The sequence below is a fragment of the Podarcis vaucheri genome (genome assembly GCF_965113315.1).
Source record: "Podarcis vaucheri genome assembly, chromosome: 1".
Taxonomy (NCBI): domain Eukaryota; kingdom Metazoa; phylum Chordata; class Lepidosauria; order Squamata; family Lacertidae; genus Podarcis; species Podarcis vaucheri.
In genome coordinates, this window is record NC_138759.1 from 46,053,983 (window position 1) to 46,066,310 (window position 12,328).

Here is a 12,328-nt window from a genome sequence, read left to right on the forward strand (position 1 = left end):
CACTATTAAAAGCCCTTTCCTAAACAATCAGCTCTCAAATGCCTGCCAGAATAAAAATCTTATTTTAAAAATAATAATACTGTTTTTATTTTCATGCTACAGAAGATAAATTTCTAGAAAACAATTGTTACAACACTAAACAACCGATCTTCATCTGCTAATAGAAGGGCAACCAGAAGGGAGCCAGTTTAGATTACAAAAAATGATTTTATATGAAATATTGTGGGAATAAAGATCTTATGAGATGATAGGACTTGGGGAGTCTGAGGCTTTTCAGATGCGTCAGGGTCAGAAAACATCTGAAGGGCCTTGCTATAGAATGCTTGTTGCACTGACACTGAAATCAATAAAGGTCTTTCTGATTGGCTATTTCAAAACAGTTGGTATATGTACTCAGCTTCACCGTTTGTAATTGAGCGACATCTGCCAACTCTTTTGAAACACAATTCCGCTTTGAGGGAACTTCAAAATTTGAACCAAATTTCACTTTTTGCAACAAATAATAAAATAAAATAGTCTCAGCAGTCACAATATTCCATTATTCACCTCTAATTCCATTTCATGATCCAAACCCATGTGTTATTTAGTGGCCAGTTTGCTGGAATTGTCTTGATGTTCATACTATTTGCTAATTTTTTCAAAGGAATAGTCATCCTGAAACCATTTTTTCCCTAGGTTAATTCAATTGAGCAATTGGTTTCAGTAATTCAGCTGTGTTAATTACTCACTTGCCTTTAATATTTTGCTTACAGGGCTGAAGTAATAGTGTGAAAGAAAACACAAATGCTTCCTTTACATTGTTTAAATGATTAGCTAATTGCTTTCAAAGGAGAAGCTCCAGTTGCTGCAATTCTCCACACCACTTCAAATGCCAGATGTGGCTGGTTACTCATAAATACGGTAACAATGCCTGGGTTAGTCACATGTAACAATCCCTGCAGGTCATAAACGGGGGAGGGGTGGATATTTTAATACTACATATTCTGAAATTACCTGAGAAGCAAAGCCCCAGCATACCTCAGCTACCACACAATTATCTGTTATATTCTGTTTATGATCTTCAAGGGAGAATGCCGACACTTATCTATGTAGTTACAACAACAGCACTCAGGTACAAGAGGCAAGGGTGCCAGTTCCTGGGGACGTAGCTGTTTGGGACCCCCAGGAACTGGCACCCCTGCCTTTTGTACCTGAGTGCTGTTGCAGGGGGAAATCCAAAAACCAGGGGGAGTGAAAATGGAATGGAATATCCTGGAAAGGGGCTCGCAGGCTCCATGAAAAGGAGCACTCTACACTGCAACATTTTCCTTTTTTACAGGTCCAACTTGTTACTCTGATTTTCAAGGCCACTCGCAGGATCAATTTAATGCTGGGCCCATAAGATAGTTGGCACTATTGTTAGCTATTGCAGTTCGTCTTAAACTTTGGTTGGCAATTCTTTGTGGCCAGGAAACAAAATGTATTCTTTTGCCATCGCTCCCATGTTATCACAGCCACATTACAATAATGTTTATTATTTTAGCCTGTCACAGTATTGTGAAGCACATAAATGTAACAACAGGGGATTGGCTGTAACTCAGTGGTAGATCATATGTTAGATTTACCACTCCTCACCCAACTGACCCTCCTCAACCCCTGCCCCCATTTTGAGTCCTGTTCCCTCACCCCCCACAAAGCATTTCCTTTCAGAAGAAGGGCGAGTGTCGCCACCACCACGCCAACAAGACACAGCATACATGCCTGAGAAAACCCCTTAGACCCTATTTTATATTATTTTATTTTTCATTCTCTCTCTCGTGTGTGTGTGTAACCAATACAAATGCATGCAGAAATAGAAAAAAGAAAAAGAAAATAGAAACATTTTTATTCTTTGGGATTTACAGAAAGAACACATACCAATACAGTGGCATCTCAGGTTAAGAACTTAATTTGTTCTGGAGGTCTGTTAACCTGAAACTGTTCTTAACCTGAGGTACCACTTTAGCTAATGGGGCATCCTGCTGCCGCTGCGCAATTTCTGTTCTCATCCTGAGGTAAAGTTCTTAACCTGAGGCACTATTTCTGGGTTAGTGGAGTCTGTAACCTGAAGCGTCTGTAACCTGAGGTACCACTGTAAATAAATTTTAGAAAGGGGCAAGATTAGATGTGGACACACAAAGCGTTTCCCAAAATAATCAAGATTCCTTGTGCTCCGCTCCCTCTTTCTTCTGGCCCTCTGCCTGCCCCTCAGAGCCTGCGTGGCAGCCCCTCCTCCTCCTTGCCTGCTTTCTAGCAGCTGCCACAAGCTGCCCAAAGGAGGAGGCCAGCAGCAGCAACAGCAGCCATGAAGAGGCAACAGGATGCTCCCACAGCTGCTGCCACTACCACCACTTGGGACAAATGCCAAGCTCATCCTCCTTCCTGAACTTGGCGGTGGCAGCACTGTTGGGGTAAATAGAGTCATTCCGGGATCCAATCAGAAGCCAGGATGGCTTTTGTAATTCTGGGACTGTCCCTGGGAAATAGGGACAATTGGATGGTATGCAAGTAGAGTTGGGTAAGGCTCCTGATTATAACCATGAATGCCTCGGCGTTTCCCAACAGCCCGCCACCCCACCCCCCTTCCTCTGCCCTTGGCAGGATAAGTACATCATAAGAACACAGAAAAGGCCTGCTGGATCGCCCAATGGAGCATCTAGTCAGGCATCCTGGTTTTACAGAGGCCAACGAGAGGAAATTGCACAAGTAGGACCTTTCTCCAAGCCCATTTATAAACATCTATCATGTCACCTCTTACTCAACTATTCTCTAAACCAAAAAGTCCCAACCTTTCCTCATCAGAGAGTTGCTCCATTCTCTAGATCAGTGGTTCCCAAATATTTTGAGTCGTGAAGCCAAAGGCAAGTATTTATTTTTATTTCCATTCTCTACACGGAGCACTTGGAGATGCTTTGTGGAGCACCAAGTGCTCTGTGGAGCACTGATTGGAAACTGCTGCTCTAGATCATTATTGTTGCCTTTTACTGAACTACAGTGTTACCTTGGTTCACAAACTTAATCTGTTCCAGGGGGTCTGTTCGACTCCTGGAACTCTTCGAAAAACAAGGCGCGGCTTCCAATTGGTTGCAGAAGCTTCCAAAAAACGTTCACAAACCGGAACACTAACTTCTGAGTTTGCAGCATTTGGGAGTCGATTTGTTCAGGAGCCAAGCCATTTGACATCCAAGGTACCACTGTATTTCCAACTCTACAATATCCTTTTTGAGGTGAGGCTACCGGAACATGACACAGTATTTCAAATGTGGTTGTATAATATATTTCTATAACAGCTTTATGTAAACCGCAGTGCACTACAAAGGTTCACTCTTTCCCCAGGAATATTAGGGTAATTTTTTTGAAGAGCTTAGATTTATTAGTTTTATGAGGGGATGTGGGTGGCGCTGTGGTCTAAACCACTGAGCCTCTTGGGCTTGCCGATCAGAAGGTTGGCATTTCGAATCTCTGTGATGGAGTGAGCTCCCATTGCTCTGTCCCAGCTTCTGCCAACCTAGCAGTTCGAAAGCACACCAGTGCAAGTCAATAAATAGGCACCGCTGCTGCAGGAAGGTAAACGGCATTTCCATGCGCACTGGTTTCCATCATGGTTTTCTGTTATGCCAGAAGCGGTTTAGTCATGCTGGCCACATGACCCGGAAAGCTGTCTGGACAAACGCCGGCTCCCTCGGCCTGAAAGTGAGATGAATGCCACAAACTCATAGTCTCCTTTGACTAGACTTAACAGTCCAGGGATTCTTTTTTTTTTTTCATGCATAATTTTTATTGGTTTACAAAAGTCAAAACACAAAATAAGCTGTATCAAACTCATATCATTCACCAAAAAAAAGAAAAAAGACTTCCTTCAGTCGTTCCACGAATCGTCCATAATGACAATAAACAGTATATCCGCGTTTCCATGTTTGTAATGCCATAAGTCGTTCTCATTCGTCCGTTTTCTTTTGGCATTACCCTTTACCTCTTACAGAGCACCTCTGAAACCTACTAGTGTTATTTGTTCATCACTTAAGCTTTCCAGATATTTCGTAAAGCTTTCCCAATTTTTAACAAACCTCTGATCTTTTGTATATCTAATTTTACCTGTCATCCTGTCCATCTCCACATAATCTAATAGTTTGGATCTCCATTCCTCCGTTGTCGGTAAGCTCTCTTGTTTCCAATTTTTAGCTATTAAGACCCTTGCTGCCGTTGTTGCATATTGGAACAGTTTGTAGTCTTTCTTTTTTATCTCCTTTTCTACCAAACCTAGCAGAAACGCTTCAGGTCTTTTAACAAAGGTATATCTTAGCATTTTCTTCAGTTCATTATATACATTCTCCCAAAACTCTGTGACCTTTCGGCATTCCCACCACATATGGTAGAATGTCCCCTCCCTCTCCTTGCATTTCCAGCATTTGTTACAGGATCCATACATTTTAGCTAGTTTAACCGGAGTCAGGTACCAGCGGTAAAACATTTTCATTAAATTCTCTTTAAGTGTCACACAGGCCGTAAATTTAATATGTTGTTTCCAGAGTTTATCCCACTCTTCTAGGTAGATGTTACGAAACAGTCCAGGGATTCTTTACCTTTTATCTTTACCTATTAGATTTATATGTTGCTTCCCACTAAGAAAGTCCCAAAATGAGTTATGATCAATTATTTTTTTTAAAAAAAATCACCTTAACATTATTAAAAGTAGATTTAAGAGTACAACCATATCATTGGTGCTGCCCAAATCCATGTGAAAGCAAAAACAAACAAAAAAGGGTGGGGGGCTGGTGCCAAAACAATGACAAGGTTGGTGTCAGGGAAAATTCATTTTCATTTCCCCAAATAGTGTGATTTATCAAACGTTGACTGTGAACAAAGCCATCCAATATGCCACATAAAGGGAAATTCTATTCGGCTAATTTTACATACCACCCAATGTTGTACCCTTTGGTCATAACAGAGTTCTTCAGAGTACATGTGCATGCAATATTGAAGGGGGATCCTGCTCATTTCAGTGGGCTGCATTTAATGCCATATCAATATATTGTGCTCCAAATGGCTGAACCACAACATTCAGATCTTTGAGATCTGAAATGCACTTCTCCAATAAAGCATAATTAAAAGCTTCAGCGAGAGAGACAGCTCTAGAACACCTGGTGACTATATTAAAAGAGAGAGAGTTTAATTTGTTCCTATGTCTCCACCCAGAAATAAGTCTCCTCACCCAGCATCTTAGGCAGAGCCTGTAGCATCTCCTCCCTTCTGTAAGTTACTTATCAAAGGCATCATCGGGCGAAGGGGGGAGAGAGATTTTATGTGTTACTTAGATAAAGTAAGGACATAGGGCCTCTCTTGCCCCACAACTCCCATCATCCTTGACCACTAGCCCTGCTGGGAGTTGGAGTCCAACAACTTCTGGAGTTCCACAGGTTCCTCATCCCTGCATTAGAATACACTAGTGCAACTTTCTGTGTACCGTGGGGATTCTGGTGTTATTAAGTGCCTCTTGCCAGTGGGATCTCCTGTCCTCTAGTGGAACAACATTTATCCCACTTCCTTCAGCCATTTGTAGAGACATGAGGTGTCTTAAGGCAAGGGTAGGCACACCTTAGGCTTGCAGGATCAACTTTGTTTTTTACTCTAGATTGAAGTCTAGTGCAAAAGTAATACACTTTAAAACAAAACAATCCTGAGCCCAGGGGTTGGTTTTGAGCACCAAAACTGAATGGATCTCACAGTCCGTCTACATGAGAATCCATCCCTGCCCCCCCAGCTTTCTTAATTTCAGCATTATATTCTTTATTGTTGCTGCTGTTGCTAAATAAATAAGAGCCAGGAGCCCTTGCCAATCTATTGAAAACAAGCCAGAGATCTACTCTGGTAGATTCCAATTTACCTTCTGGCTCTTCCAGCTAAATGGTTGTCTGTTCTTTCTTTTCATATATTCTTTATTGAGTTTCATTATTTATACAGTTAATCCATACGTTATTGAAGACATAATAAGCTACACACCATGAATCCAAAATAATTCAACATCAGATAATACTGCTACATTAAGTCAGTCTTTAGTATCGACTTCCCTCCACTTCATTGCTGCTCCATGCTTCTTCCTTATCTTTTTTTACTGAGTCCTTTTTTGCTTTCAGTACATTTTGCTTTTCATAATATGCATTATCTATCTGTTATCTACTTTGTGTAAATTAGAAATGCAAAATATAAAGGTCACCAAATACTCACCAGTCAAACTGGTCTGCATGAGTTTGCGAGCTGCATTCGTGTTATCACCAGAGATGCAGCTCTAAGAGAGTCATGCTACCTTTTAGCAAATTCTATTAGTTTTCTGAATACAAATCTAAATGTTCATTTGAGTTTGTGCTTTTTTCTTGACCTCAAATTTCTCAGCTGTGATGGGCAGCTCTTGTATTTTATCAGGGCCAAAACCTCTGCTGCGCCACAAATAGGCTTCTTAACAAGTTATGTCTCTCTGACGCCTTCCCTATCATTGCATCAACATGATATGTACATGTATTACTGCAGCAAAGTGAATCTAAGAGATCCATATGATAATGGATTCTGTATGTCAGTTGCTGTAGTTCCCTTTGACATTATTGCATTATTTGTAACCCACTCCACCCACTGTGGGCTGTGTAATCCCACATAAACACAACAACATGCAATTTTGTGCATGGAATGTATCCCCGACTTCAAGGAACAGCAATCTTAAGTTTTTCCAACACGTTCAAGCTGTAGCTAGAATCACATGATGGCTACAGCAGCTGCCAGAATTACTGGACAACAGTCTAAAGTAAAATAACCATTGATGTCATTATGAGTTTGTGGGTGCCAGACACTTAATCAAATTCTGAAAGCCAAATAAGTCAGGCCAGCTTCCTTATGAGGTAATCACCTTGGATTATGAGCCATTAAGAAAATAAAAGGGAAGATGATGGCCTGTGAAGAAAGCTAAAGGGAGGCTGCTTTGGATGGGGCCACTCCTCCAGCTTAGAGTTAAAGCAGGGGTTTAGAGTTGGCTGGGATGTGACCTGGAGGAAAAAGGGACTCAGCTATACAGCTACAAATAAATCGTTTTGTATTGCAAAGTGCATTATACAAATGTGACACCAGATGGCAATGGTGAGCTATGGCAAATTCAATACATTTTTCAAAACATTTTTTTATAAAGCATTTTCACAACTTTTTTTTTATGTGTCTAGATTCCACCAAGTGTTGTAGTGTGGTAAAGGTGGCAAGCTGGAGAGATGGTAAGAGCCATGGCTGATTTCTGCTGATATCCAAGGCTGTGGATATGGGAGAAACAAGACCCTATTGGGGTGTAAATCCTGTGTACCCCTCCATCCTAGGCTCAGGTTGTATATATGTGTAAATAAACCATATATCATAAAGACACCACAGTCTCCACTGTGCTTCACTTCCAAAAGGATACGCAAACCCTGACTGAGTGCCTGGAACCTCTGGAATTTCACATTGGTAGGAGTTTGGGGTGGCATGCAACAATAGCATTCCCTTCCTGAAATATAGATTAATAGGCTACAAAGACAAATTAAACACCAGTTATTTCCAAAGGGAACATCAGTTCTTCACAATAGTCCTTTCTCTGGGCTATACCTCTCTGGTCCACATCTGCAGCCTCCTTGAGGCTGAAACAGGTTCTTGAACTTTGATGATGCCTCTTGCTTGGATGGAGGATGGAGAGTGTGTGCAGATGGCTTTCTTGTGGCTGCAGTGTTGCTTCTTGTAGTCTCATAGGAAGCTCCACCCACCAAACATTGTTGCCCACCAACCACTTGCAGGATGCAACCCTCAGAAGTTTGCACAAGCCCACTCACCCTTTGTGGGCTGTGGCTTTGCGGGATGGAGGAGGCTGTGCCCTTCCTGATAGGGGAGGGGGCATGAGCCCTCTCTGCCTATCAGGAACCGGATCCTAGCCTGAACCCTGCTTTGGCAAATGGGGATGCAGGCTGGGACTTGGGCTGTGCTGGGGGCGGAGCCAATGGAGCTGATTGTGGGCCTCCCTCGGATCTGCCCCTTGCTCGTTTAAGCAGCCAGCACCTGGGGCTCAGCCTGTTTGTTCCTCCCCCAGATGGCAGTCCCTGCGGGGGTCACCCTATTGGATGTAAGTCTTAGGAACCGCCGCCTGGATTGACCATACGTCACTTCCGGCCGGCGGGCCGGAAGTATTTCGATTGCCCCATGCCCAAGCCAAACCTCTTTCATCTGTATTCAATGAAGTTGTGGCTTGTTTTGACCCCAAACCAGTCTTATTGGTCTCTTATTACACAGGCTGGGGTATAGGAAGTCCAATGCCTGGTCCTGCAAGAAGAAATCTCAGGCCCTCAGGCTGAAAACGTTTTTTCTCACCAATGAAGGGTTGCCATATCTTGAAGAGCAAAATAGAGCCTGAGCCACTGCCCATCCAAGAAAGGAATAGAGGCGCGTGGGGCTGCTGTCACGCCTGTGTGCCTCTTTCCCGGCTCGGTCCGGCCACGGCATGTAGAGCAGCCCAAGCCCAATCTGCTTACACCTGAGCCAACCCCCTCCGAAATAAAAAGACCCCAAACCAGGACATTGCCTTTAAAATGTAAACAAAAACCCTGATGGACATGTTGGCCCCTCAAAAGAGGACATGAGGACATGTCTGGGATTTCTCGGACACATGGCAACCCTACTCCAACGTAAGCTTTGTAGAAGCAATCATATGCATTGCTAGGTTCAGTGCTAATAGTCTTTTCAAAATCGAAGAAGAAATGCATCCCCGAGATTTCATTAGCAGATAGTGGGTGATGGACATCTGCCAAATTTAATTAGGAAAAGTTGAGCGATTGAGTAGACATTTGTGCTGGGTAGAAAGACTGAGGTGATACTGATGGATGAACATGAGACAGAAGCATGATTCTGTTGCACAACAGGACATGTTGTCCTGAGAATAATTAAGCATTCTTAATTGGAAACATGGCTGCATCCAAGAGATTTTATTGACTTCCATTTTATTTGGCAGTATTTATGTGATACTCAGAGTACTGAGTCAGCTTTCAGGTTGCTCTGTTACTGCAATTGAATACTTGAAGAAAGCTGCTAGAAATGTACTGCTCATAAGAACATAAGAAAAGCCCTCTTAATTCAGGCCAGTGGCCCATTTAGCTTAGCAACCTGTTTTCCCAGATGTTCATGAGAAGCCCAAAAGCAGGAAGAGCATTTCTCAAGTCAGAAACTAGATACGCTCCATTACGTTCATCATTATTATCCAACTGAACCAACAGGTTTTATTTTTCTAATCTTACAAATAATAACTTGAGCCAACAAGCATGTTTTCTTTAATATTGATGAATTAACCACAAAAGCCAAACAGAGCAGCAGCAGAAGCACAAGCCACACTGCTGAGTTCAGGCTGCTGTCAATAAATAAAGTATTAAAATAATCTAGTCGCGTTGACTTTGGAAATGCCATTTGCTACTTATAGATACAGAATCGTGTGTACGGTGCCAAGCCTTCCGTTTCAGTTATGTGTTTCTACATCATTGCCAGAATTCACAGGGTGTTCCAACGTTCATAAATCATTACCAGAATTCACAGGATGTTCCAACGTTACATACAAATTAGTTCTGTAAGATTGCCACCTTTGTTCTGGCAAAATACAGGATAGGGCAGGGTGGAGTGGTTGGGGGTGATCCCCCCCCCCAATCTGGTGCTGAAGTGACTCAAAAGCAATCCATTACAATCTATTGCAGCCTAAGTGGATGACCCCTTTGGAATTTAACACAAACGCATGCATGCATGCACGCACGTGCACACACACACAAATTTGTAAATCTTTCTGTGCTTGGCTACCCAGAGGTTAAATGCATGTCCTTTCCCACACCCATTCAAGCACATGTATTTGGAGAGGATCCCTAACTTAGCAGAGAGAGACAGAGACAGAAACAGAGAGGGACACACACACACACACACACACACACACACACACACACACATGACCCGAAATACAGGAGAAAACTGTATCAATGCAGGACACAGCTTTTTACATTGAAATACAGAAAAAAATCCTGTATTATACAGGATAGGTGGCAACTCTAATGGTGCCAAGCACTGTGCATTCCCATGCAAAACACTGCTTTTCATGTGGCACAGTCTGAATCTGCCACTTAAAAGCCTCCTACAAAGCAGCTGCAGCCCCACATTGGCACCCAATTCCTTTTGTTATTGGTCTATCTCAGAATAGGCAGGTTAAATAAACTCCACATCTATAGCAGTTGTCAAGGACAGGCTGGATGAGGAGGAGTAGTGGGATCCTGCCTCCCAAAAGCCCCCTAGGAAGGCTCCAAAGATGATACCTTAGAGTCTTGAGCCTGGTGGTGGGACACTGAGGAGCAGTCAGCAGAAGGGATGAGCTGGGAGCGGCTAGAAACAGGAGACTTGAGTCATCAAGGGACCTCAGGAGAAGGAGGGCCCTCCAGGACAGGATTAGAAGCTGAGAGCCTCAGCATGCACACAGTTCCAGTCTGCTTTCTTGGTATGGCACAAGTGGAAGTGTGGATAAGCTCCTACGCTGGAGTAAACACACACAAGGATGTGCTGGGAGATCACTGAAGGTTGCTTTTAAATGTCAGCACCTCCCCCGTCCAATAGTAAGGGCAAACCCAGAAATGAAATGTAAGAGATGGTACCTGTTACATAAGGGATCTGGAGCTATATTGTAAGTTTTGCATGACAATTGGTTTGTTCCTGAGATAAGAACATAATAGTAGCCCTGCTGGATCAGAGCCAAAGTCCATCCAAGTCTGCCATCCTGTTCTCATCTTGGCTAACCAGATGTCTATGGGAAGTCCATGGACAGGATACGAACACAATAATCCTTAATCCTGCTAAGTACAGATAGATTCACAGCAACCAACTTGGGAGAATCAGCACAGCCGATGCTGAGTTTTCAAATAAGTTACATGCTGATTTAGAATCTCAGTCACTCAAAAAAAGCACAAGCAGTCTTGGGAAAAGATACTTCTGTTGACATCCTGAATTGCTTGGCTTATCCTGTAGGACCCCTTGGCCCAAACCAAAGTTCAGTGAGGTTTACGAGCGCTCAGAGAGCTTGGGTCCATATTCCAGCATCTCATTTCGTGCATTTCTTCAGTTTTTTTCTCTGTTCCACTGCCATATGCAAAGCTTCCAGGATCATACGTTGGTTATTCAGAATATTGTATTCACTCAGTTTCACTAGTTGATCGTACTCTTCCTCAGTGAATGTCAGGGAGTAGGTAGAGTAAGGGGTGCAGTTACTGGAGACATCGACTTTGCCTTCTTTCATTTCTGATGGAGAGCGTTTAACACCTATGAAAAAATTGCAGTAAGGTAGTGCTGTAAGAATGGGATTTACCAAAATTAAGTTCATACATGCATATTCAACAGCTGCTAAGGCACACAGATTTCCTGTGGGAATTGTTCTGTTTGACTGAAGACATGTTTTCTTCTTTGTGAACTGCCCTGAGACCTCTGGGTATAGGGTGGTATATAAATTCTTCTTCTTCTACTACTACTACTACTGTTTAAAAACTGAATTTCTTGGATTGTATACTAGTGGTACTGTTATTGAGGCTTGATACATCAATGCTAGGAAATTAAGACCCTTCATATATTGTACAAGGGGCTTTTCTGCAGTGAATAGCAAGCAATTATCTCTTTCCCCCCTCTACTTATATCTATCTCTATCTATATAGCTTTATCTAGAATTGTCATCAGGACCACAGCGCACAGGGAGAAGAGGTGTATTCCTTCCCTCTCCAGCTATGCTCTGGACCAAAGTCCTCCTTGGCATAGCTATGAAGCTTAGGATAAAAATGGGAGCTTTCCTCCAAAGTCTTCTAGACATCCCTGGGGGTGGGGGAAGGTTGTGGATCGTGGCTGAAAAAGGAGCTGATGATTTGATGACAATCTGGGGGCCCTGTGCCTGTAGTTCATTAAATAAAGCAGGGGAATGAAACAAGAATTAGTTGCACACTGTGCATTTTGCGAAGTGACTAGTTTGGCCATTGCTGACAACCTTGAAGAAGAGGAGGTTCCATTTACAACTCTGCTATAGTGTTGAGAACAGTTTTATTCAACCAAAAACAAAACAACAAAAAAAGATGAAGGACAGTGAGATCTTGATGAAACAGCATGCCTCACACCTCTGATCCAAGGAGATAATCAAGGCATTTTCAGGAATTGATAAGTCTAATGAGGAACCGAGGAGGTTAAGGGGTTCCGTGAGCCAAGTTTATGAGCATTACAAATGCAGAGTTGTTGAAGAAGACACCTGGTGCAAGGTGCC

The 12,328-nt window shown here is 42.7% G+C and overlaps 1 protein-coding gene across 5 annotated transcripts in view; it reads right to left on the reverse strand.

The window, feature by feature from the left end:
* Nucleotides 1–6,216: 6,216 nt before the first annotated feature.
* LOC309541732 (cytosolic phospholipase A2 epsilon-like) overlaps nucleotides 6,217–12,328 on the reverse strand; it is a gene marked incomplete at its 5' end in the record, with an annotated part of 44,060 nt that continues 37,948 nt past the window's right edge. For 4 of the 5 annotated variants that reach the window (XM_082239933.1, XM_082239936.1, XM_082239935.1 and 1 more), the window contains 2 exons: nucleotides 6,217–7,281; nucleotides 8,559–11,349. In XM_082239933.1, coding sequence (XP_082096059.1) covers nucleotides 11,132–11,349 — 218 coding nt within the window. In that variant the 3' untranslated portion in view covers nucleotides 6,217–7,281; nucleotides 8,559–11,131. Of the gene's footprint in view, nucleotides 7,282–8,477; nucleotides 11,350–12,328 lie in introns of those variants that run through there. The other variant, XM_082239934.1, reaches the window with a different exon arrangement.